The 26,828-nt window shown below is 33.4% G+C and overlaps 3 protein-coding genes and 1 pseudogene across 3 annotated transcripts; 2 read left to right on the top strand and 2 right to left on the bottom strand.

Moving 5' to 3' along the window:
* Positions 1–960: 960 nt before the first annotated feature.
* Positions 961–5,999, bottom strand: LOC124924800 (annotated as a pseudogene).
* Positions 6,000–8,567: 2,568 nt separating this feature from the next.
* On the bottom strand, positions 8,568–10,969 carry LOC124926153 (endo-1,4-beta-xylanase 5). The gene is made up of 5 exons (XM_047466331.1): positions 10,609–10,969; positions 10,375–10,534; positions 10,111–10,292; positions 9,151–10,038; positions 8,568–9,071 (listed from the first exon to the last, which is right to left on the bottom strand). The coding sequence occupies exons 1-5, from the start codon at positions 10,693–10,695 to the stop codon at positions 8,730–8,732; spliced, it is 1,659 nt and encodes a 552-aa protein (XP_047322287.1). The 5' UTR covers positions 10,696–10,969; the 3' UTR covers positions 8,568–8,729.
* Positions 10,970–12,438: 1,469 nt separating this feature from the next.
* Positions 12,439–14,531, top strand: LOC124923990 (CTL-like protein DDB_G0288717). Its single transcript, XM_047464008.1, has 3 exons — positions 12,439–13,642; positions 13,771–14,125; positions 14,220–14,531. The coding sequence occupies exons 1-3, from the start codon at positions 12,606–12,608 to the stop codon at positions 14,463–14,465; spliced, it is 1,638 nt and encodes a 545-aa protein (XP_047319964.1). The 5' UTR covers positions 12,439–12,605; the 3' UTR covers positions 14,466–14,531.
* A 1,946-nt stretch (positions 14,532–16,477) lies between these two features.
* Positions 16,478–17,357, top strand: LOC124923991 (actin-depolymerizing factor 5-like). Its single transcript, XM_047464009.1, has 3 exons — positions 16,478–16,602; positions 16,679–16,938; positions 17,024–17,357. The coding sequence occupies exons 1-3, from the start codon at positions 16,582–16,584 to the stop codon at positions 17,172–17,174; spliced, it is 432 nt and encodes a 143-aa protein (XP_047319965.1). The 5' UTR covers positions 16,478–16,581; the 3' UTR covers positions 17,175–17,357.
* The last annotated feature ends 9,471 nt before the right edge of the window (positions 17,358–26,828 follow it).

Below are 26,828 nucleotides of genomic sequence, written 5' to 3'. Positions count from 1 at the left end.
GTTTTACTAATTAATCTAGAAGTATGTGTAGTAGAACAACTCTCTCGTCTTTTCACATCATTGTCTTTTCATTTTGAGTCTAATTGAAAAACCCAATTTGTCATTGTTTCTCTTATTTGAAGCATATCAAAATAATGACATTTTAAATGATGCACTATTTTACCTAAGTTATGTGTCATGAATACTCTTTAAAACTAATTAACATTACATTCTCTTCATCATTCAATCTTGCCTAAACCTGATTTGTGCTCGATCTAAACATATTATTCTAATGAATCAACATATCCTTCGCACAGCATCGACAAACCCTTAGCAAGACTATTGTCACCGAGTATCGGGCCAAAAACTAATTGACTAATCCTTGTCCACAATAAATCTCAAATTTCTCTAAGATATTTATAAATGTTGTTAATCCGCTTTTAAAGTCCACTTCTTCCTTATATATGTTCCATTCACAGCCAAAACTATTGATACTATCTCAAAATACAAACATTATAATATCTAAAATAGTTGTTTGAGATGATCTATAACTTTAACAACTATCTACAATTCTAATATATTCTATTGTTTAAGCAAAAGAAAATTATCCAAAAACAAAATAGTAAAATAAGTTAGTTTTTGATTGATTGATCAGTTTTAGCATGTGGGATGTCAGGAGTTGATAAGTAAAAGCAAGAAAATGCAGAAAAAAAAAAGTAAAAGAAAGCAAACAGATTACTCCAGAAATGGTATTTGTAATTGTGTCTTCTTCTGAATAGTGAGTAGTGTGTAAGCTGTTTAGGGTTTAGGGTGGTGGGTATCACAAACTTGAATAACAAAATAAGAAATATTGCATTCAAATCCATCTATGTACATTCTGATTAGCATTATTTGTGTGTTCCTATTATTAAATATGTTCATGTATATTGATTGTCAACATTATATAAATTATTATTAGTCATGTTTAATTAGTTAGTTGTTCTCTCATAGTTGAATGCTGAAATGTCTGGTTTCATCTCCTCGATTTAGCGAGAAAGTGGACAATTCAGTCCTATTCATGTACTTAACCTCGACTTGGTATTCCCCAAGGAAACCGAAGAAGCTATACGAACCATGTTCGTCCGAATGCTGCCCTTGTAAAGTACCCGTGTTCCATTCTTTCAAGAGCTCATCTACTACATCACCTGTCGCCAAATTATTGAAATTACTATCCGTTAGACACATCCTGTAACACTTCCCTTGGGCGTTCATCGCGGTCCACAACATTATCCCATTCACCGCAGGATGAGAATAAACTTCCATCAAGACATCTTTTAGGTACAATGCCTGTCAAAACACAACAAATATTAAAAACAGTGCCATTAGCGACGACAACAACCGTCGCTAAATGAATAAATCACTGTCGGTAAATATAATGCCGACGCTAGTGGACAAACCGTCGCTGAAAGTTATCTTGACGTCTACATTTACCTGTGTGGTTTGGTCTATAGTGCTGCTTATGTCGATTTCTGTAAGCCAAATGGGTAGACCTAAAGTTGCCAGTTTATCGATTATGGCTCTTATTAACGGAGGATTTGGAACGGTGAAATGACCCTCAAGACCGATTCCATTCATAAACACTCCTCCTTGTTCAAGTTCTCTAAAACTCTCCACAAACGCATCAACATTTGACTTCTCGTCTGCACACGTTTCCACAACGTTGTATTCATTCAAGAACAACGTAGCCAAAGGATCTAATCTGTGAGTCATATTGAAGAAATTGAGAGTGGCATTGGGTCCTAGTCTTTCCTCGTAGAAACTGAAGTGCAACATTTCATTATTGACATCCCAATGTATGAACTGGTCCTTGTACTTGTTCATCAGGCTGTTGGTCCTAGAATCTACGGCTGCTTGGAGTTCAGGCCCTGTCAAGTTACGAACCCAATCCGGGGTGTTCCTTGGATCCTCCCAGAAAATATTATGCCCTCTGACTATGATTTGATTCGAACGAATGAATTCCAGCATTTTATCGGCTATGGTGTAGTTGACTTGGCCGCGTTTCGGTTCTGTTGCGTACCATTTCAGCTCGTTCTCGAAAACTGCTGCATTGAAACGGTCCACGAACCATTTCTGGTAGTCGGAATTGCCAAGAATGGATTTGGATATGGCAGATCTAAATGGGAAATCTTTGGCAATTTGTCGAACTGTAATCTCTGCTCCTTGTAAGCTCTGTCCCATTTGATCTGATACATGAATGGTCACGGCACGTTTCCTTACTGAGTTAATTGTGGAGTTCTGGTTTATTGTCCATTGTTGTTTCGTGAAGGGCTGTAACGAGGAACTTGCAATTTTTATGGTGCTTACACTTCTATCAGAACTCTGTTAATCACATAAAGGTCGAGACTTTAATTGAAACCCCTCAAACCCTTTTTCTATATAAAAAAAATGAACTCTTTAATTGAAGACCTGGAAATATATGGAGATATTGGTCTATGACGAGTATGAGAAAATAAAACCACCCTTGAGGAAAGACCAGCATGTGGGTTTGGCGATAACAGTTCCGATGCAGGTGGCAGTGGTCGTGTTTCCTGTCGACACCAGTCGAGCCTTCACGAGGGCTGAATCAGAGCCCTCGATCTTGATCCAGCCTGTACGACGTTGTTCCAATGTTAACTATAGTTTTTTGGTTGCATAGTTGCTATTTAAGATTTGAACTTGGTTCATTTTCGTTAAAAGAAAATGGTTCGAATTTTAAACTATACTATTATGCTCGAATTATCAAAATTTTAACCTTTTTTTGAAACTTTTTTCAAATCAACAAAATGTCTGTCATATTATTTTCGTTTTTCTAACTAATTTATCACGATATAACCTGAGAAAGAGTAAAATGTTGAGTCAGATGAGAGATTTTTCAATCGGAAAGCAGGGGAGTAAACCGTTGTTCCATTGAACCCGACGATTGGTACAAGTTCTGTAGACTGACCCTTCAGGATCCCTCTGTTGAGAAACGATCTAATCTAAACACGCAATAAAAAAAAAGATATAAAGATATAGTGGTAAAGAATAATAAAGAACACAAGATATAACGAGGTTCGGCCAACAATGCCTACATCCTCGGGGAGTCGTCCATTCTATTGATATTCCATGGAATAATGGTCCAAGTAACCCTAGGTTACAATGTCTCTATTTATAGGAGTACATCAAAAGCCAAAAGACTAAACTACTACTCCTAAGCCCAATAAAGGCTTAAAGCCCAATTACAATATATAAACTCTAATTAAATATGAGCCCAAAACCCAACAATCTCCACCTTGGGCGAATACTGCGCTTATTGAGATGTGATGAATAAATTACAAATCTCCACCTTGACGAATTTCACGTCCCTTAGGAAATACACGAGCCGTACCCATCAATCTTCACCTCCACTCAATTCAAGAGCCCTTAGAAGAATAACAATCTCCGCCATTACGTATATCGCGCCATCAAAAAGTTATGAGCCACACATCAATCTTCACTGTTCGAGCCATTCACGAGATAAATCATTATACCTCCACTTCCGTTCAAAAGCCCTTAGAAGATAAAATCATAGAGTTTATAACACCAAGTAAACTTGGCAACTACGCTACTTCAGCGACTAGAGACATTCAACAACTCTTCACAATCTTTGTTCATACCCGTTGACATATGCGGAAACTAGAATTAACAATTCTTTATTATGTCAAAATAATCTTTACCTTTGTTTGCCACAAATTGAGTGTCTTATTTTTCAAGTCCAACAACCGACTGAAAACAAAATACCGAATAGACCCAAGACGAACTTTCATCGTCTACTTTTTCAAAATCAGATATCTATCGAAAACTGAGGACACCCAAAACGAACTTCCATCGTCTACTTCCTCAAAATAAGATATCGATCAAAAAACGAGAAGACCCAAGACGAACCTTTATCGTCTACTTCATAACAAATAAATTAGGCTATCACGACATCTCTTTTCTCTAGCTCAAGATCTGACAAAGTATTTGTCACCCATCTTGCCTTGAACGTTGCATACTCAACCAACTTAAACCTCATACCTCTCCTTGAATAAATTAGCTTGCAATCTACTAGTTTTTTGAATCCAAAAACGCCTAGCAATCCAAGAATATTATTTCAATATTCAATCTCTCTCTCTCTCTTCAATTGTCTTCACCCATGCTTCAAATGATCATATATAGTTTCTCTAAAAGAAATCGAAATTCCTTTCATTTGAATTGATCGAACCTCTCATCTAGCCCCTTTTTCATGACTAGGAATCCCTATTCAAGGTCTCAATCATCCCATTCATCTAATATATGATCCACCAATGTATAGACAATTAAGATAGAACAAAAGAAGTAATAAAATCATCACCTTCGAATTAACCGAGTCTCTCATCTAGCCCCTTTTTCATGACTAGGAATCTCACTCAAGGTTTTTATTTATCTTCTCACATTAGAAGATAATGCAATGATTTCTTCTCGGTCGTTTGAGAGTTGCTTTCAAGATGTCTCCACCTCAACTTATAAGTGTCTTTCATTAGTCTTCCTCTTCCTGGTCTTTCATTGATAATATGTGTTAACTGGAATTGTTTCAATCCTTAATCACCCGCCAACTCAATGCAATCTTGCAATTTTGGCATGAAGGATTGCCCTGTCAACATGTCGACAATGTTATCATTGGTAAACACCATTTTGATAATAACTTCCCATATTCGATCATGTTTTTGTCAAGTGTAAAAGCACATAATCTCACCACCGTCTTCATCTTGATTAGCTCTTCCAATAAGATGAGGTCATAACCAAAAAAGATACAAACTTTTTGGTCCCAAATAAGTCAAATAAAATTAAAATTAGGCAGACACTTTAAGCCCCAGAAAAACAAACTTTGAGACGTCCAAACCTTGATCCGACCGTTGAAAATGTAGAGGAATGAGTTACCAACCCTCTCGAAAAAATCTCAGCGCAATCAGACTCTGTTTGAATCTCCCATCGTCAGTTTGATGAACCCTGTGCGGCTGTAGGCGAAAATCTACTACTAGATTTTCTCTCTACCCCTTTTTAATTTGACTTCTTCAATAACCGGTTTCCAAAGAAAAATCTCTCCAAACTTATTTCAGCCGAGAATTTCTTCAAGTCAAAGCCCTCGCCATGGTGAAATAATGTCACCCATGTATGCCAAGACAACAATCGGTTATAATAAAACCTCCAACTAATTTTCAATAAGCATGAAGATGTATCGTTTGTTCTCCACATTTTTCTAGCAAAATCCTGCATAGAAAGAATCTAACAAGCCATATATATGATTAGTGCACCCTCAACTCATACCTTAGAAATTATCATTCTTGGTAGAACCCTTGAGGCATCAACACCCACTTGACAACTTCACACCAACACTTACCGGGATTGCCAATCAAAACCTACTCATAAGGTTTGATGCAAATCCAAATCCGGCCCTTAAACACACATATAAAAATACACTCTTGCAAACAAACATTAAAGCCACCTGCTTTAATCAGAAAACCCTTTACATGTTGCATCAATTGTCTTCTATAATCTGCAACATTGAATAAGTACTCCACCTTCTTTTTCAACTTCAATTTTCAATCTCCATATTGACGAATATCAAATCTCTTAGAAGATAAACACAAATCTCCATATTTGAGAAATTCAAGTCAAACAAGCCTCAATATAAATCCAAGATCAAAGCATACAAAACTTTGAGAATTTGATTAAAATCAAACAAGGCTTACTTGTGAAAATTGGAATCAAATAGGTCTTAAACCTATTTTATGAAATCAAACAGACTTAAATAAAAAGTCTTAGTTGAAAAAGTCTTACTTGTTGACCGCTTCAAAGATTTTTCCTTTTAGAAAGAGATATATATGGAGATATATATATTTTTTTCCTTTATTATATTTTAATAGACCATATGTCCCAAATTAAAATAAGTCAAAAGAATATACCTCATCTTCTTCATTCCGGTATTGTTGCTTACACGACGACTTTTCGTCACCTGCACCCATTGGTGCCTTCGAGAAGAACAAAAGACCATTGTTTTCTTCTCTCTTCTTCTCAAGACAACATCACCCAAAAATAAGAATTACTTTAACGACCGTTGACATCTTCTTAGCAATTGAAGATTCCGACTCAAATCTTCACAGCGGCTAATTCTTTTGCAACCAATGTCGTTTCTCCAATAGCCATCTTCAACAAAAGCACAAATATCCAACAACTTCTTCAATGGTGGTTAGGGTTTCCGTAATATCTTCACAAATAGATTAGGTTAAACATTCTCAAAACATGCTCTGATACCACTTGTTGAGAAACGATCTAATCTAAACACGCAATAAAAAAAAAGATATAAAGATATAGTGGTAAAGAATAATAAAGAACACAAGATATAACGAGGTTCGGCCAACAATGCCTACATCCTCGGGGAGTCGTCCATTCTATTGATATTCCATGGAATAATGGTCCAAGTAACCCTAGGTTACAATGTCTCTATTTATAGGAGTACATCAAAAGCCAAAAGACTAAACTACTACTCCTAAGCCCAATAAAGGCTTAAAGCCCAATTACAATATATAAACTCTAATTAAATATGAGCCCAAAACCCAACACCCTCCATTGTAAAGCGGTTCTTCTGGGTTTTCCTTACACTGTTTTATATTTTTATTTAGAAGTATAAAAAAAAATTAAAGAAATTCAAGCAATTAAGAGAGGACAATTTGATCACCTTAGTATAGGCTGTGGAATCATATAAAGGGCCATCTGCAAATTTTATTGAAAAAAAAAATTGTCGGTAAATATTCGAATAGAAGTAGAAAGAATCGAGTTAAAAAAATTAAAAGTTAAAAGAAAGAACCGTAAGAGGATGAAAATCGAGAGAAGAAGAGGAAAAAAATGCAGAGACATGAATGAGAATTGTTCCATATTATATAAATTAACATGTTTTGAAGGTTTTAAAATGAATGAATATATAGAAGAAGAAAATGAATTTCTGGATTTTTTTTTTACTTATAATAATATCTATAAGATATATATTGAAATTTACAAGCTATTGATCAATTCTTCATAATTATTTGTATAAGCAAGCATATCATAATACAAGTTATTGATTCATTCATTCATGATACAAGTATTCTTCCTTATTTCTTTGCAAAGTGCAGCCTCTTGGAATTGGAATTGGAATTGAAATTGAAATTGAAATTTCCAATAATGTCTGCATCAAGTAATTAATATATGCATTTATTAAATCTCAATTTGTTGGGGTTAAATTTTTAATAATTTACTTTTCTCTCATGTTATTTGTTTATATGTTTGACTAAATTCCTCTATATGTCACTAAAGGATTAATTATTTTAATCATTAGTAATTAAATTATTAATTAAAGTAAATTATAACTAATACATAAAAAAAAATGAAAAAAATTATGACATGACCATTATTAATTAGTGTGAGAAGAGAATGAAACTATACAAACATGTTATTTATTTTTTGGTAGATAATTTGCGTATAGTTTCAATATCATAAACGTATAATGTATCTCATTGCACATTTGGAGTTTCACTCATTAATGTTTGTTGTGTCCCTTTTTCTTTATTATTTATTTATGATTTTAGGTTGTCTTTTAAAAGATTAAACACTTTATAATTATATTGTATTGACTATTTAAAAATTATTATTATATAAAAATTAAATATTAAATATATATATATATATATATATATATTAATCATTTATCTAAAATAAATAATTTGCTAACAATATTTTTAAATAACCATATACAAATAAACTTGATAAATTTAAATCTAATAACGACCCTATAAGTTATGTTATATTATTAAATAACAATCTTTTAATTTTTAAAAATAAAATATTTGAGAGACTTATTTAAGAAAATAACATAAAAGTTGGTGAGTTTTTCTTGTATCTTTTATCTAAAAAAGATTGTAAAAGAATTTTAATAACAAGTCATTTTATACTATTGAATAATAAATTTATCATTTTCTATTTAGACAAATTCATATTTTTTAGAGACTCAATTAAGAAAATAACATAATAGTTTTATCTTTTATTTTACAAGACATCAACTCCTTTCCACAATTATTCAATGATTTGTAAACAATTTGTGATGTTAGTTTTTTTTTTTTTTTTTTATCTATAAAGTATTTTAGTTTTATAATCCGTTAAGAATACTAAAATTACGAGAATAGTTCATAAAAGATTAAAAGTGATAGTTTAATTTTTAATAACAATCTCAAGTTAAAGTGGAAGAGATGTTTATTTTTGTAACTTTTCAATGAAATTATAACAGTATTTATTATAGGTATTAAATGTATAAAAAATCATTTTTTGGAATATACATTACTTTTTGGAGTTGTAGTAACATTTTATTTATTTAAAAATGACTACTAGTATGACTAGATAATTACTTATTATAAATTTAAATTCATACAAGGTTTTGGCGCTTTCAAAGTGTCATTATTTTGTGTTACACTATTAATAATTTTGACATAATCTTTAAAAAATTGAACTAGGTACATGTAATACACAGTAAAAATACATAATTTTGACATAACTAATAAGGACGGTAAATATTTCGTTGTTATTAATCTTTAGTGACGATATGTTTCCGTCGTTAAAGATCTATTTCGTCTTTTTTCAGTGTAAAAATTCAAATCATTCTACCAAATTTTATAATTATTATTAGTGACATTTTTAGGGCGTATGATATTGTACTTGGTTGTGTCTCACAGTTGAATGGTGAAATGTCTGGTCTCATCTCCTCGATCAAGCGAGAAAGTGGAGAGTCTTGTTTTGTTCTTGTACTTAACCTCAACTTGATACTCCCCAAGGAAACCGAAGAAGCTATACGAACCGTGTTCGTCCGAGTACTGCCCATGCAAACTAGCCGTTTCCCATTCTTTCAAGAGCTCATCCACTGCATCACCTGTCGCCAAATTGTTGAATTTACTATCCGTTAGACACATTTGGTAACACCTCCCCTGACCATTCATGGCTGTCCACAGCATTATCCCATCCACAGCAGGATGTGAGAAACCTTCCATCAATACCTCTTTTAGGTACAATGCCTGTCGTATGACTTATGACTCATGTTAATTATTAATAAACCAAAAATCTTATTAGGAATAGTTTTTTTACATTATTTACCTGCGTGGTTTGGTCTAAGGTGCTGCTTATGTCGACTTCTGTAAGCCAAATTGGTAGACCTAAAGTTGCCAGTTTATCGATTATGGCTCTTATTAGAGGAGGATTTGGCACTGTGAAATGACCCTCTAGACCGATCCCATCCATAAACACTCCTCCTTGTTCGAGTTCCCTAAAGCTCTCCACATACGCGTCGACATTTGAATCCTCGTCGGCACAAGTCTCCACCACGTTGAATTCATTCATGAACAACGTGGCCAAAGGGTCTGATCTGTGAGCGACATCGAAGAAATGAAGAGTGGCATTCGGTCCTAACCTTTCCTCATAGAATCTGAAGTGCAGCATTTCATTGCTCACATCCCAATGTATGAACTGGTCCTTGTACTTGCTCATCAGGCTTTTAATCCTGGAATCTACTGCTGCTTGAAGTTCTTGCCCTGTCAGGTTACGAACCCAATCCGGCGTGTACTTTGGATCTTCCCAGAAAATATTATGCCCTCTGACTATGATTTGATTCGAACGAACGAATTCCAGCATTTGATCGGCTATGGTGTAGTTGAGTTGGCCACGCTTCGGTTCTGTTGCGTACCATTTGAGCTCGTTCTCAAAAACTGCTGCGTTGAAACGGTCCACGAACCATTTCTGGTAGTAGGAATTGCCAAGAATGGTTTTGGATATGGCAGATCCAAATGGGAAATCTTTGGCAACTTGCCGAACTGTAATCTCTGCTCCTTGTATGCCTTGTCCCATTTGATCGGATACATGAATGGTCACGGCACGCTTCCTTACAGTGTTAATTTTGTAGTTCTGGTTTATTGTCCATTCTTGTTTAGTGAAAGGCTGCAACGAGGAACTTGCCATTTCTATGGCGCTTACTCTTTTATCAGAACTCTGTTGATTATCAAATAAATGTCAGGACTTTATTATTTTGTTCTAAAAGATGAAATGACTGTTTTGTATGACCTGGAAATATATGATGGAGAGATTGGTCTCTGAGGAGGATGAGAAGACAAAACCACCCTTGAGGAAAGACCAACATGATGGTTTGGCAATAACAGTTCCAATGCAGGTGCGGGTGGTGGTGTTTCCCGTTACAAGTCGCGCGGTCACAAGGGCTGAATCAGACCCTTTAATCTTGATCCAGACTGACCATGTTCGATTCCAAGAGTTACTTGTTTTAGAGAACTGAGTTTTATAAATGAAATTGAAGAAAGAAAGAAACTTAACTGGAGAAAGAGTAAAAGTTGGCGTTTGAGGAGAGATTTTGCAAAATGAAAGCAGGGGAGTAAGTTGTTGATCCATTGAAGCCGGCAATTGGTACAAGTTCTGCAGACTGACCCTTCAAGATTCCTCCATTGTAGAGCGCCTCTTCTGGATTCTCCCGACACTGTTTGTTTTATTGGGTGACAAATTTAGAAATAAACAAATCCAAGCATTAAGGATTACTGTCAACTTACTTACCTTAGTGTAGGCTGTGGAATCATATAATGGGCCATCTGCAACAATCATAATTAATGTAAACGAATTAAACCTCCAAAAGACTTGCATCAATGGTAAAGATGTAGAAAAAGAGAGAACCGTAAGCTGAGGAAAATCCAGAAAAGATGAGGAGGAAAATGCAGAGCCAGTAAAGGAATGTGGGTTGTTCCATGTTTGATATTTGAAGGTTTTAAGAGGAACTAATTTGCAGAAAAGAAGAAGGGTTTGGTTTGTTGTTGAGAGAAAAGAGAGAAATAGAAAGAGGATGATCAAGAAATAGTGAATCCAGAGTCACATGTCATCCGAGAGTGGGAGTTAGTGAATCAAATCATATAAATAATCATCCATTCCATTCTTTTCCTTTTGGATCTATTTCTTACTTGCTGATCAGATAAATAATTATGAATTAGTTGGGTAATTCTGATATATAGAAAGAGAATAAAAATATGGAGGTCCGTGACTTGAATGATCACGGTTGCTAAATTGGAGTTTTTGTTGTTGTTTTGTAATAATGTAAGAGACATTGCAGGTGTAATGCAGTGCACCAATTCAAGAGGCACCGACCATAAATAGAAAAGCGTGATGTTTTTTTGTATTAATGGGGACCCATCTATTAGATCACTAGTGCACGAACTTAGGACCAATTCCCATATTTTTAGGGAAATGAAAGTAATGAGTTTTGAATGTTCATGAAGATGACCTGCCAATGAGTAGTTTTAAAAATGTACGACCAAACCATTGTGGTCGGTTTGTCTAAATTATAAATCGATTGATCTGTTTGATAATCGATTAGGTCAATTTATTCGGTTAGCCAATTTTAACAAATATCAGTCAAGAAAATTAGAATAGATAAGAACTAACTCAAATAATTATCCATCAGTGAATCATAAAATTAAATTGTTTAAATTATAAACAAATTCAACTTATCATATTTAAAACATATCAAACTTTCAAAATAATAGTTCATATATTTGAAGAGCTCATTATTCCGCCTATGTTTGCCTAATCAATCGCCCAATATTAGTTCAAACGGTCGAAGTAATTAAATCGATTTGTAATAATAAAAGTATAGAACACCAAATCATAATTATGATTAACTTTTTCTGCTCTAATGGCACTATCACAAGAAGAATGTGAAGTTGAAGGATTTCTCTATCAAATAAATGAAGATAAAGAGTCATATGCATTAAAGCTTGGACAAAAAGTTAATTATAAATCCAATAATATAACATGGCGGGGTTAGCAAATAAGGAACCGATAAACCAAACCGTTGGTTCAAGCAATTTTAGACCGTCGGTTTCTTGGTTGATCGGTTCGGTTCGTTTGCGATTTGGTTTTAGACAATTTCGGTCCGATTTTAGACAGTTTAGTGGGTTCACTTACTGGCATAGTTTTATATATTTAACTTAAGAATACACGATTATCATTTATAAAGCTTTAAGTATATGGTGTCATCCTATGCTTACAAATAAATGTGAAAAAAAATAAGAATTTTTGAACTGTTGTTTTGAAAATTAAGTTTAGGAATAGACTGCCCTCTTTGTATACATTAATAAAAGATGAAACTTAGGTTAGCCTAGGAAACTTCATGATGATGGACAGAACATCTTAGAACTATTTTAGTACTACAAAATTTCTTATGACTATACTATATTCTGGTTAATTTTGTGTTTTGAACTAGATTTAGGCTATTTAAAAACTAACAATTAAAAATAATGTTTTTGATAGTAAACTTCAATGGTTTCATCTTTTTTATATATATTTTTAAAAGAAAGAAAAGAAAATAATAGAAAGGTAGTTGAGCTCATCGTTTATCTGTGCTGTCGTCGAGCCACCGCATCGCTGTCATCCTCCTCCTTCTTCAGGCTTCAGCAGCTTAGCTCAGGAAGTCAATGGTGGTTGCCGATCTTACTCTTTTCTGAAAACCCTTTTCTTCTTCTTCTTCCTCCTCTCTTACTCATAGAACATAGAAGAAGAAGATGGCAAACGTGGAAGAGTCTGATAATCCATCTTCATCCATTCAGGAGCCTTTTCTTTCCAAGCCCTATTCTCCTCCACCCTCAATCAATGAACCAACCATCTCTGACCCAGATCAATCACAGTTTCTCCAGATATCTTACAATTCTGGCCCAAGACCCTTTAAAGACATCGCCTTTCTCATCCTTTTCCTTCTCCTCCTTCTCTGCACTTTCGGCTTCGGCATATTCGCAGTCGTCAGCCACAATCCCAACTCTACTATCGTCTCCTCCTTCGTCTACGACTCCAATTCCACCTCCTGTGTCAATGATTCCTTAACCACCTCTTTTTCAAATCACCCATTTCCCTTTACTATTTCTCTCGCTCTCCTTTCCTCGAGCTCCGATCTAGTCAAAGTTATGGTTTGGACCCTTGTAATTACTCTAATCCTGAGTGGACCCTTGGCGCTTTTTATCCTCTGGTTACTTAAACGTTATACCAAGCAGCTTGTCTACGTTTCCCTCCCATTCTTTGTCTTAATACCCGTTTCACTAAACGTTTACTGGTTCGCAGCCTGCACTGTTAGCTCTACTTGTAGTGACGATTTCCCTTTGGCTTATCGTATTCTAGTATTCATCTTCGTGTTTTTGGTGATTGCTGTTCTTGTTTGGATTATTTACATCAATTGGAACAGAATTGAACTGACTGTGAAGATAATTGGGATTGCTGCCCATGCTTTGTCACAGAATTTGGGCCTGTTTGCCGTTCTTCCAGGTCTGATAGTGGGTTTGCTAGTTTATTATGTGCCAATTGTTGTGTTTTTGGTGTTTGCAAGTAGGAATGGGAAGATTGTGGCTAGAGTGAAGAATGAAGAGTATTACTGTGCTTGGAAGGTAGATAGTTGGGTCCCTGCTTATTATGCCTTTGCAATTATCCATATGCTGTGGTCTGCTTCGGCTTTGATCGAAGCACATACTTATGTAACGAGCGGAACTATTGCTCAATGGTATTTCAATAAGGACGGCTCCACTCCGAAAAAGAGTATTCGAAACTCTCTGAGGTAAAAAAGAAGCCTTTCTCTTGTTTTCAGGTTCTTGAACCAAGTGGGGGTCTGATATTGTTGTTCTAGTCTCCCCCAGGGAAGACTTTGGACTAAAAAACTGGCTACAAAATCTTGGTTTTGTGCAGGCATGCCTTTGGAACATCATCGGGAACAATATGCATATCGGGATTACTCTTTCTCATTGTCCGAATGGTGAGGGCTTTGGTGGATGCGGCGAGACAAGAGAATAATAGTACTGCTTCAGGAATAATAAACATGATCCTTCAATGCTGTGTTAACACTCTCTTGTCTGCTATTGATTTTCTCAACAAATTCACAATCAACTTTGCTGCTATAACCGGAGAAGCATACTGCACATCTGCAAAGATGTCTTATGAGCTTCTAAAACGCAATCTTCTGTCAGCTGTTTTCGTAGAGACAGTGTCAACGCGCATTCTTGGAGGCATTGTTTTCGTTCTCTCAGCAGTTTATGCTATCGCGGTTAGTAAAACAAAACTAAATTGTCTTTCTTTCATTAAATTAGCATTTAGGAGTTGGAAGTTATGATGAAAATTCAAAATTGTGATATTTGTAGGCATGTGGGGTTGTGAATGGGGTCAGCGAACTCGGGGCAGATTCATATTTTGTAGGGGGAATGGTATGGGTGTTGCTGATTGTTATCCTCGGTTATTTCGTGCATGTTGTGGATGAGGTTATAGAGTCCGTGTATATATGTTATGCCATTGATAGGGATAGAGGTGATGTATGTAAGCAGGAGGTTCATGAAGTTTATGTGCATCTACCTATCAGTCGACTGAGCCATCCATCCTCTCTAGTTTAACATTGATTGATTCGAGTTTGTGTAACTAACTGTATACTGCGTTTAAATTTGTTGAACATTTGTATAGATTAGAGGGTTGTTCTGATTGAATCAAAATGTGAAAGTTTTTTCATTTCTGTAATTGTGATTGAAGAAAATGATTCGGATTCTTGTTTTGAATAAGGAGTGTTTGCTAAAGTCCAGATGAATGTTAACCACAAGAAATGTATATAGGTCCATTGAGAAAGAAGCTAATAGAGTGGTTGTGGATATGGTGAAAGATCATGTGAAGTTGATTGAGAACAAAGGGCCGCCTTTAGAAATGGGATTTGTCTCCCCTTTTGTTTCCACCCACCCACAGATCATGCTTTGGTTTCAGAGTTTAGTGTTTGTTGAATTCTGAACATTGGTTGGACAAAATTTATGGGAAAACTCGAAACTGATATGGGTTTGCTTACATTCTTCATGGGGAATGGAATGGAAGGAGATGAATTCGAGTGGCTCTGTTTGCGGCCATGGAAAGTGGTGGTTTGAGAGATCCAAGAATGATGGGACCGCAGACTGCACAAACTTTTACCTTTCGAAACCCACCAAACGCACGCCGAAAGTGAAACGAAACGTCAGAGATGAAACAGGGGATGGATTTGCTCTGCTCTGTCCCTTCATTGTTGAATTCGTTATTTAGGGTTGGTTTTATCTGACTTATTCAAAGATTAATTTTAAATTACTCATTCTCTAATTATTAATCTAACATTTAAATTAAATTATTAATTAATAATATATATTTTTTTTTTTTTTGCATAAATGTCAATTTGACACGAGTTATACAAAATGATATTTTATTTTAGATGTTTTAAACTGGTGACATTGATTTATTATTTATTTATAAATGATATATAAATAATAAGTTGAGAAATGATTAGGGAGATTAATATTTAAAGGAAATAACGTTACAAAATGAACAATTTTTTTTTCAATCAGTGATGTATCCCTCTCTCAGATTCCTTTCCCCTATCCCTCGTGATAAGTAAATAATAAGTTAATGACAAACGATAAGTAATTTCAATTATCCCCCATTTGAAAGAAGGAGATCGAAACCTTAATTATTCTCAACAAGGAACTCTAAAGTGTGAGTTTACAAGAAAAGATCGGAAATCTCCTTTAAAGGTTTTTTTATTTAAATAAAATCTGAAACAAGATTATTGAGAGATGAGTATACAAATAATCTTAATAAAAAATTCATCAAAGTAAAGTAGTCTAATAGTAAGAGTCGGTTTAAAATATCAAAAGGTTAATGGTTCAATTATATATCAAAGTTTTTTGAGTTAAAACGGAAAGTGTTATTTATATAAGTTCTCTTTTGTTCTAAAAAAAAATAAAAAATAAAATAACCTTATCATATCAAAGACTAAATTTCCAAAATTTGGATTCTCTTTGTAATCCAGTACTGTAATCTTTGACTGAAATTAAAAAACTTTACTCCTATAAATGCAATGCACGTTCAATTATTTGGAAACAATATGGGTCTTAAAAAAAATTAAATTATTTAAATAAAATATCCTTATATTCAGGCTTTATTTAACAACAGTTATTTATATTTACATTTTATTATTATTAAATATATAAAACTTGTTTCAAAATTATGTCCTTTTAATAATCATTCTTATCACTTAATTACTTTACTAATTATTTATATTTACTTTCTTCATCATTAATTAAATCATTCATATTATTATTTTTATTAAGTTGTTGTCATAAAACTCTTGTATCAGCTTTACAATCTCATTATTCATACTTTTTTTTTTAAAATAACCTCATGTGAAACAACTAGATACAATTTGAATTATTATTTTAATTTTCTTTCATATTAAGAAAGAAAATAATTTAGACAACCCTGTAAGTGGAACCCACGTGCGAAGGAAGGGTATTTTGGTCTGTTAAGTGATTAAGTCAACAAGGTTACCTCAGTGGCACTGACTCGTAATTTAAAACAAATTGATGGGTATTTTTACAAGACCGCACCCTATATATATATCTTACCCCCCACCGTCTCATTTCACCTTCCGTCGGCGGTTTCACTTTTTATTCATTCGCTTAAACCTTACGCAGAACAGAGGAAGGAAAAAGAAGAAGAACAATGGCGATGGCTTTCAAAATGGTAATTTGACTGATTTGATCATGATATATTGATATTTGATTGATCGTATATGAAGATGAAGTTGATGAATTTACAGGCTACGACGGGGATGTGGGTGGCGGATGAGTGTAAGAAGTCGTTTATGGAGATGAAATGGAAGAAAGTTCATCGATATATTGTGTTTAAGATCGACGAACGATCTCGATTGGTTCAGGTCGATAAAGTAGGCGGCGCCGGTGAGAGCTATGATGATTTCACCAAATCTCTACCGGAAGATGATTGCCGATATGCCGTGTTTGATTTCGATTTTGTAACTGTTGATAATTGCAGGAAGAGCAAGATCTTCTTCATCGCATGGTCTGTATCTAATTAGTATATTTAATTAATGAATTTATGAATGAATGAATCTGATGATAATCTTATCTAAATTGATTGATTATAGGGCACCGGCGGCATCTAGAATAAGAGCAAAAATACTATACGCGACATCAAAAGCAGGATTGAGAAGGGCGTTGGATGGGATTCATTATGAATTGCAGGCAACAGATCCAACTGAGATGGGATTCGATCTCATCAAGGACAGAGCCAAATAGAGAGAGCTATTATTATCTGTTGCCAGCCATGGATTTGCATCTTTTTACATTCTATAAATAACTCAGGAATCAATTCATCAATCAATCAATTCGATGATCTGATCTGATCTTTGTTTTGTGCCCTGTTTACAAGTTATAATCTTGAACTCGATCTACTAATCATCCTCCAATAATTTGACATGACTCCTCTAATTCTCTCTACCATGATTTCCTGCTAATCTTGACTTCTTACAGGTCTCTTCAGATCCTCAAAGAGGTGTAAATTGTAATGTTTATTATCTTTTCCTTTTCCAAATAGGTTGGCTGCTTCTTGAGTGCCTTAACCATCTTCTCCTCTATTTTTTTTTAATGTCTTGTTTGGATTCCAGCTTATTTAAATTTGTAAGGGTATTTTAGTAATTTTGTTGAATAAAAGAAAAAAGTTTGAATATGTATTATTTTTTATAAAAAAAAAACATTCAAACAAGGTCTATTTTCCACATCCCCATAGATTACCTGGCGTGTACGAATTTATCTTTACAATTTAGAAAAAAAATATATAACATAATTAACTTATTTAAAATTAAGATTTTGTCAAAATATTGACACCTTCATAATTTTACAAAATAAATGTCAAATTAAAGTATTTTGTTCTTTATTTTATTTAAGATTTGCTTTTTCAGTTTATGATTAATAGGTTTTATATATAGATCATGATAGATATTACAATAGTTTATAATTATTGATTTTATTTTATTTTTGCCTCAATTATATAAAACTATATATCAATATTATTTTTTAAATAATTTTAACTAAAAAAATGTAACAAATGTCATTTTTCAAATAATAATTAATTTATTTTGTTTATTATACTTAAAACGTCTTAAACCCACCCGTTTATTGTAAAACAATATTTATGATTTTTATCAATATATAATAACTTTTTCTTTTATTAATTTAAATAATAAAATATGTTAATAAATAAATAATGTGAAACTATCAAATTATAAATATAATTATTTTTTTTTTGTGAGGAAACGCGTAGCCACCAATGAACTTTAATATGCCAAAAAAGAATCATGATGTTTAGTGAGAAACTTGTTTCATTCAATTTATTCTTAATTTTATTTATTAAACGGTTTAAATATATTAAATTATATTTAAAAGTTTTGTTATGCCAGTATATTTATTGAATCCAAATAGTTATTCATTTAGAAGTATAACGTAGATATGTGACATGAATCTTTTAAAAAAGAAATTGGTATTTCTCTAAGGCCTTGTTCGTATTTGGGTTTTTAAAATAACCCAAGCAAATCAATTGTCATTTCACTCCCCCTCTCATCCTTCAAATCAATCAAGTCATTAACCAAAATACTAAAATACCCTCTATTTTAAATTATAATTATTTATTTTAATTATATATATCAATACCCTTTAAGTCTTTTTACCAAAAAACATTATTATTTTCTCAAAATTATCACCAATTATTACCAATAATCATTTTTCTCTCTTTCCAGATTATTTAAATAACCGGACCGAACAAGCCCTAAGGTTTTTTCATTTCCCTTTAAGAAATGAATTTCTTAATAATATGTTTGAAGTGTAATATTAATAAACGTATCATTTCAAAGAAAGAAGTTGATTTAATATTAAAGATTAATTTACAGTAAAATTAAAATAGGTTGGATTAATGAAATTAAAATTAAACTTAATCCACCAAATAGTTAACTAATAGTTTTATCTAATAGACTAAAAAATATATATATTCAATTATAATAATAAAAAAATAATACTAATCTTTCTTGACCATAAACAATAAACAAAATAAAATAATAATAAATCTATATGAGATAAAGGAGTTTATCCTTTTATTCATTTTAGTGATTGCACTAACAAACGAGAGGTGCATATATGATAACATGATAAGTATAACAATTAAATATATATATATTATATATCAAATGAATCAAGCAACTTTTAATTATTGAAAATTTTATAAATGACAAACCGACATTAAATAATAAAAAAGTACACCAACTACAACTTATTTACATCTAGTACCATTATATTTATAAATAATTTCATCCATAGCCATAGGTTTAATTAACCCCTCTCAAACCTTATAACCTTCCAATTTTTTTATTTTATTTTTCTTAATGAATTAGTTTACAAGGACAACCTCATACTTTATTTTCCTGAATATTATAATATAAAAGGAATTCATAAATAATAATGATTTCGTTAAATCCATCCACGTCATGCTCTTATCTTTAAAAGACTATTATAGAAAATAATTTTAAAAAAAAGTAGCATATAGGTTAGATGCTATATAATGATGAGACCAGTAGAATAATGATTTGATATATTAGCTAGTAATTATAGGTAGGTAATAACATTGTCTCATGTGGAGTATTAATCGAGCTAATTGCTGATTATCAATCAATAACGCAATCCTTTTCGTTTTTTATTATTCCATTTGGCAACTTTATTTTTATAATAATGATCATATTTCTATGTTACAAATTAAAGCCACCACCTATAATTTCAATGATGCTGTTAGGGGCATTTTTTTTTTTTAATTTGAATGAATTATCACACATGAAACTGTTATTATAGAATAAACTCTAACGAAGTTAGAGTCAAGACTTCGATGATCGAACCGTGAAGAAAACTTATTAGAGAGGTGAATAAAGACTTTAGAGAGAAACAAATTTGAATGAAATTCTTTCTATGTGAACTTATTGAAAAATAAGAACACGATTACAATTTACAACTTATATAGTTAAACAAAATTTAGATATTAAAATAAGAGATCTCAATAATCTCATTAACTAGAGATAATTCTAAAAGACTTGGATAATCCAAAAGTCTCTTAAATAATGAAAAGACACATTTATTATTATTATCACTTTAATTTTTAACACTTCCCCTTAAAGTGATGTCTGATAAACTAGTCACAACTTAGATCGTAAATTTTCGAAATAACCTTTAGAAAGTGCTTTTGTGAAGATATCAATAACATTGTTTTCACTAATTACTTCAACCATCTCAATGAGTCCCTCCAGTACTTTTTCACGAATAAAGTGATATTCAAACTCAATGTGTTTTGTCCTAACATTAAACACAGGATTTGAAGTCAATTTAATAGCACTCAAATTATCTCTATGGATAGGAACTGGCTGATCAAACTTGACATGAAGATCCTCTAAGAGTCTACGAAGCCATATGCACTCATGTGCTGCATGAGCTGATGCTTTGTATTCCGCTTCTATCGTAGATAATGATATTGATCCTTGTTTCTTATTACTCCATGATATGTTAGTGTTTCCACAAAGAAAAACAAACTCAGTTACTCAGATGTGGACCTTCAATCGTCTCGATCTTCAGCAAAGTCAACATCCGCAAATCCTTGTAAGGCAAATTTTGAATCTTTCTCGTAGAGTAGACCTATATCTAGTGAGATGTTAATATACTTCAGATTCTTCGCTTCTTGAGGTGTGGTTTCCTTGGCTCTTGCATGTATCAACTCACCACTCCAACTACATAAACGATGTCATGCCTTGTTATAGTTAGATAAATCAGACTTCCAATAAGAGCACGAAATAGATGAGGATCTGGTAGACATGTTCATTCGTCTCGACTCAATTTGGGATTTACCTTGAGAGGAGTATAACTATTTTTTCCATTTGTCATACCAAATTTATCTACCAGCTTCTTTGCGTAGTTGATCTGTGATACAAGCAACCTTCATCTCAAAGCGAAGAGATCTCATCTTGTAGCCGAGCAACTTCATCATAGTTATTGTCCGTCAAGATTATGTCATCCACATATGGAAGCACCACCACCATCTGTCATTGATGCTTCTTTATAAATAGACTTGAGTTGGATTCTTAAGCTTTATACCCACAAAACTGAAGATATTCTGCAATCTTATCATACCAATCACGCGGGGTTTGCTTTAATCCATATAGTGCATTCTTAAATCTACAAATCAACTAGTGATCATCCTTCTTCTCGAATCTAGGTAGTTGTTCCATATATATTGTGCGATTAAGTTCTTCATAGAGAAATGCATTTTTGACATCCAATTGCCATAACTTCCATCGAGACTTTGTTGCTAAGGCTAATATAGTGTGAATTGACGTTATCTTAACAATTGGACTGAATGTCTCCTCATAATCTTCTCCATACTTCTGCGAGAATCCTCGAGCGACCAATCTAGCTTTGTATCGATCTATGATTCCATCAACCTTTTGCTTGATTCGATACAACCACTTACATGTGACTACTTGAGTATTATGAGACTTCAGAACGGCGTCTCATGTCTCATTCTTCTTGAGATCATGCATTTTCTCCTCCATATTTGCCACCTATTCCTTAATATTCTTTGTTTCATTATAAGAAACAGGTTCCTCATCGTCTATTGCGTTTGCCAAGAAATAAGAGAAGGTTGTTACAAAATAATCATCCTTGAATCGATAGGGCCTTAAAATGTTCATTTTTAGTCAAGATTCCTCATTCCGTTGTTGACTAGATTCTTTCCGATATGAACTTTCTGGTAAACTTTTACTTTCACCTCTTTCATCGAATGAAGTATCTTGAGCTAACTCAGGCCTCCCCCTGTCACTATTATCACTATTAGAGGAGTTTCTCGTAGACTTGGGTATGAGAATGTTAGTCTGAACATTTTTCTCAATATCCTTAATATAAGACGAAGAGATTTTGTAAAAAACCACATCTCTCGACACAGTGCATTTGTGGGTTGATGGATCATACACGACCACCATTTTCTTCTCTCGTCATAGCCGACGAACACACATTTGACTGCCTTTGCATCTAATAGATGACGATGAACCCGTTTCTTATAATGAAGCAAGGAATATTAAGGAATAGGTGGCAACAATGGAAGAGGAAATGCACGCTCTCAAGAAGAATGAGACATGGGACGCCGTTCTGAAGCCTCCTAATACTCAAGCAGTTACATGTAAGTAGGTGTATCGAATCAAGTGAAAGGTTGATAGAAGCATAGATCGATACAAATTTAGATTGGTCGCTCGAGGATTCTCACATAAGTATGAAGAATATTATGATGAGACATTCAGTCTAGTTGCGAAGATGACGTCAATTTGCACTATGTTGGCCTTAGCAACAAGTTTTCGATGGAAGTTGTGGCAATTGGACATCAAGAATGCATTTCTCTACGGATAACTTAATCGCTCAATATATATATATGGAATAACCACATGGATTCAATAATAAATATGTCTTTTTGTTAATCAATAGACTCTTGGATTATCCAAGTCTCTTGGAATTATCTCTAGTTAATGAGACTCTAGAGGTCTCTTATTTTAATGTCTAAGTTTTGTTTAACTATATAAGTTGTAATCGTGTTCTTATTTCGACAAATTCATATAAAAAGAATTTCATTCAAGTTTGTTTCTCTCCAAAGTCTTTATTCATCTTTTTATAAGTTTTTTCAAGATTCGATCATCGGAGTCCTGATTGTGACTTCGTTACATGGTATCAAATCTTTGGTTACATTTGTGAAGAAGGTGTCGTTGTTATTTGATATGGAAAGTGATGGTCGTGTAGCTGGACTCGGTTTGGAGTTGTTAAACTAGTCAAACTAATGAATATGGAAGACCTATATGGAATCGTACCTAGTCGGGGAAGACTCGTGGGACATCGTCATAGACAACGATGATGTAGCTCCTAAGAATGTAACTGAAAATGCAGAAGCATCAAAAAAGTGGAAGAAACTCAACACAAAGGCAAAATTTGTGTTGAAGAGGTCAATCTCCCACAATCTGTTCGAGCACATCATCATTAGTGGATCTGCTTGTGCGATCTGGGAAACGCTTGATCGTTTTTACAACAAGAAGAACAAGGCTCGTCTCTAGATACTTGAAAACGAGTTGGCAGCCACAAAGTAAATCAGAATTGTCTTAGAGTTCTTTCTTAAGGTAAAAAACATATGCTCATAAATTTCTTTACTAACCCGGATAACAAAATTTTAGAGGCTCGAACAAAGAGGTATATTGTTCGAGGGCTTTGACTAGAGTATACTCTATTCATCACCTCGATTTAAGGTTGGGCTCAACAACCTTCACTCGAGGAGCTTAAAAATCTCTTATCATCTCAAGAGTGGTTGACCACACAAATGACTGGAATGAGTATAAAGGAGGAGTTGAACAGTGTTTTGCTCGTGAAAGAAATCGAGCTGGAAAAGGGGAAAGTTGAAGAAGGAATAAACATGTTAGGATTCTTTAAATATTCCTAAAAATCCCCTTAAGTGTTTCAAGTGCGGCAAGAATGGACACTTCAAGAGAAATTGTCGTGTAAATTTGGATGAAAATTTCGCTAGTACAAATCTCGGAGAAAAGTTTAACCAGTGTGTTGAGGAGGACTGGGACAAGGTTTTTCATGTCGATGTGATGATTTCAAAGGAAAATCAAACAGAGGTGTCTCATGATAAACATGAGATCAATCAAAGGTGGATCGTTGATTCAGGGTGCGAACATCACGTTACTAAAGATGATTATGTGTTCTCATCAAGTCGAATTCATAAAGGGGGCGGTGGCATTGTCACGACAGATAACTCAAATCATGAAGTTAAAAAGGAAGGATCAGTTGTCATTAATAGCGGTAAGGGAGAACCTATTACTCGGAAGAATGTCTACCACATTCCAGGAATTTAGAAGAACCTTTTCTTGGTAGCAAATACTGTAGACGCCGAAAATCTTGTGTTGTTCGGTCTACATGATGTAAAGTTTTTAAGGAACGTGAAAGAAATCAAGGCGGATGTGGTTCACACTAGAACTTGGGTAAATGATCTCTTTGTCCTTTTAACATCAAATTTGTACATCGAAAAAGTGAACGATAAAAGCACCACTTTTCTATGGCATGCAAGGTTTGGGCATGTCAATATGACTAAGCTTAGTGTTATGTTTCAAAAGAAACATGTCGAAGGTCTACTTGGAGATCTAAGATCGAGGAGGACAGTGTGTGTAAATGATGTCAATATGGGAAGGCTCATCAACTTTCATTTGACAACTCTGTATCGAGAAGTAAATGTCATTTGGATCGAGTTCATAGTGACTTGATGAGATTAACTCAAACTGTCTCATACTTGAGAAGTAAATATATGTTACTATTTGTGAATGATTTTTTTCGGTTCACTTGGGTGTAATTTGTGAAAGTGAAGTCCGAAGTGTTCTCTAAATTTTTCGAGTTCAAGGAGACGTAGAAAGAGAACAAGACAAGAAAATTCGAGTACTACGGACAAACAATGGTGGAGAATTTTGCTCAAAAGAGTTTGAATTGTTTTGTAGGCAAAATGACATAAAAAGATAACTCTCTTGTCCAGAGACCCCACAACAGAATGAGATTGTCGAAAGGAAGATTCGACACCTTACATAGACTTGTAAGTCGTGACTGCATATGAAAAATATATCAAAGCAGTTATGGGTGGAAGGCATGAGTTGTGTTGCACATGTCATCAATCGAGTTCCACTTAGCCCAAATAAGAAGACGATTACAACTTATATAATTAAACAAAATTTAAACATTAAAATAATAGACCTCAAAAGTCCCATTAACTACATATAAATTTAAGAGATTTAAATAATTCAAGAGTCTCTTGAATAAAAAAAACACATTTATTATTATTATCACTTTAATTTCTAACCTAAACAAGGATACTAATTGCCGGGAAAAAAATAGAGACTAAACCTATGAATCTACAATCCGAGCGATTTTTCATTTACTTGACCCATCTTTTTTTTTCCCAGAAAATCCACTAACTAGTTTTTACTATTCGAGTTCAACAAATGACCCTAGTACTATCAGTATTTTTTCTAACATATTTTTGAATTTTTTTTATTAGTTGCTAACATAAAGAATAAAGAAAAGTAGTATTAAATAAACTCCACCACTAAATAAATCATTATTGTTGTCAAACAAATAAGTGGTAAATTTGATTTGAAAGCCCATAATAATTATTTTATATATGGGTCTAAACTTGTATGTGGGCTCATCTAGGCCCATGAATATAAACTATAAACTACATTGGAGTTTGGACAACCACTTGAAAAACAACAAGGACTGGGCCAAATTTAATACTAAATCAAATCACTCCAATTGATAACAAATAGATCTCACATGAGCCAAGCTGATGGAAAAAATTTAATTGTTTTCCATCAAAAACAAAACAAACTAATGAGAATTTAGGTTTTATTGTATTTTCAACTTATTTTTGGGTTATTGGGTCGATTAGAATTCGGAATTATAATTTTCATGTTAAATTTGTCACCATCTAATTTAAATATTTTAACTGAATTATAATGGAACCTTATCCTTATATAAATAAAGGATTAGACCGCCGGCCCAGGGTGCGGCATTCTAAGCAACCACACCTCCCTCAGGCCCTACAAATTAAAAAAAAAAAAAAAAATTCCACTACCAAGATTTGAACTTAATAATATTTATAGTCAATTAAACTAGATTACTTTGATTAAATATAACACAAAGTTATTGATTTTTTTAATATATTCAGTTAAATAAAAAAACAATAATTTGATTTTCACCTAGCCTAGGACATCTCAATCTTCAAGGTCGACTCTCGACCCAGTTTAGCATTTTATGTTCAACAAGACCCTAAACCCAAAGCTCCCATTGGATGAACCTTGATTGGGATCGAAAGTCTTAGTCTTCTCTCTTATTCATTAACCTTGCAAATAAATTTTTTTCTTAGAATGATTTCAAGACTTTTATAAAAACAAGTTTTAATTTAAGTATATCATTGTTAATGCACTTATGACTTCAAAATTTGATTATTCCGATTTTAAAAGCCTCTCATTGTGTTCACATTTTTTAATTCTAATGTTTTTAATCTTCAATCACTTTTGCTTTGGTTGGTTCTTAATCCTTCTTCACGAGGTTGAGGAAACAATTTTATTTAAACAAACTGTTTTACTTAACTTATAGAAATATTTAACTCTTGTTATCATTAGAATAGAAAAAACGAATTTCATATTTTATGACTAAACTTGAAATATTTTAGATCTTGACAAGAATTGCACATTTCAAATATAAAATAAGGTACAAGATTCTTGGTTTTAAGTTAGAAACCAATTTAATGTAATGGGTATACACAAAATACAATCTTTATGAGAAATCAACAAGAACCAATTTTTTAAAATTGAGCTGGAATTCACTGGTGTTTTCCAAACATAATTCAATTGTTATAGAATTGAAATTTGAATTTCAAAACAATTTCTTCCACCACCTCATCCAAAGTCCAAACAGAATTAGAAGAAACATATGAACAATAAAAAATGAACTAATTGGATCTAGGTAAGGAGGGAGGGTCCAATGGTAGACCAGCTCTGCTCTGTTGAATCATGAACCCATCCCAACCCAACCCTACCCGGGTCTGGTCTGGTCTGGTCCCAGTCTAAAGAACGAGGTGATACGAACCGTCCGATCTTACAGATGGCATGAAAAGTGAAGATGAAAAAGTGAAAGACAGAGAATAACAAGATTTTTACCACTTTCCCTTTTCCCTTCATGCTTTATTAATATTGTGGGGTTCAATTTGAAAAATAATAATTAACAAAATTAAAAAGCATAAATCAAAATCAAACAAGAAAAAGGGGTCCATCATTCACTCATCCC

The sequence above is a fragment of the Impatiens glandulifera genome, chromosome 2, assembly GCF_907164915.1.
Source record: "Impatiens glandulifera chromosome 2, dImpGla2.1, whole genome shotgun sequence".
In the NCBI taxonomy this organism is placed as follows: Eukaryota; Viridiplantae; Streptophyta; class Magnoliopsida; order Ericales; family Balsaminaceae; genus Impatiens; species Impatiens glandulifera.
This window is presented reverse-complemented; position numbering and strand designations above follow the sequence as displayed.

Coding starts and splice junctions, on each gene's coding strand:
- LOC124926153 (XM_047466331.1), bottom strand. CDS start 10,695: ATGCAAGTCTTTTGGAGGTTTAATTCGTTTACATTAATTATGATTGTT. Junction 10,293..10,374: donor CAACTTTTACTCTTTCTCCA/GTTAAGTTTCTT, acceptor GAACATGGTCAG/TCTGGATCAAGATTAAAGGG. Junction 10,039..10,110: donor TCTCCATCATATATTTCCAG/GTCATACAAAAC, acceptor GATAATCAACAG/AGTTCTGATAAAAGAGTAAG.
- LOC124923990 (XM_047464008.1), top strand. CDS start 12,606: ATGGCAAACGTGGAAGAGTCTGATAATCCATCTTCATCCATTCAGGAG. Junction 13,643..13,770: donor AGTATTCGAAACTCTCTGAG/GTAAAAAAGAAG, acceptor GGTTTTGTGCAG/GCATGCCTTTGGAACATCAT. Junction 14,126..14,219: donor CAGCAGTTTATGCTATCGCG/GTTAGTAAAACA, acceptor TGATATTTGTAG/GCATGTGGGGTTGTGAATGG.
- LOC124923991 (XM_047464009.1), top strand. CDS start 16,582: ATGGCGATGGCTTTCAAAATG. Junction 16,603..16,678: donor TGGCGATGGCTTTCAAAATG/GTAATTTGACTG, acceptor ATGAATTTACAG/GCTACGACGGGGATGTGGGT. Junction 16,939..17,023: donor AAGATCTTCTTCATCGCATG/GTCTGTATCTAA, acceptor GATTGATTATAG/GGCACCGGCGGCATCTAGAA.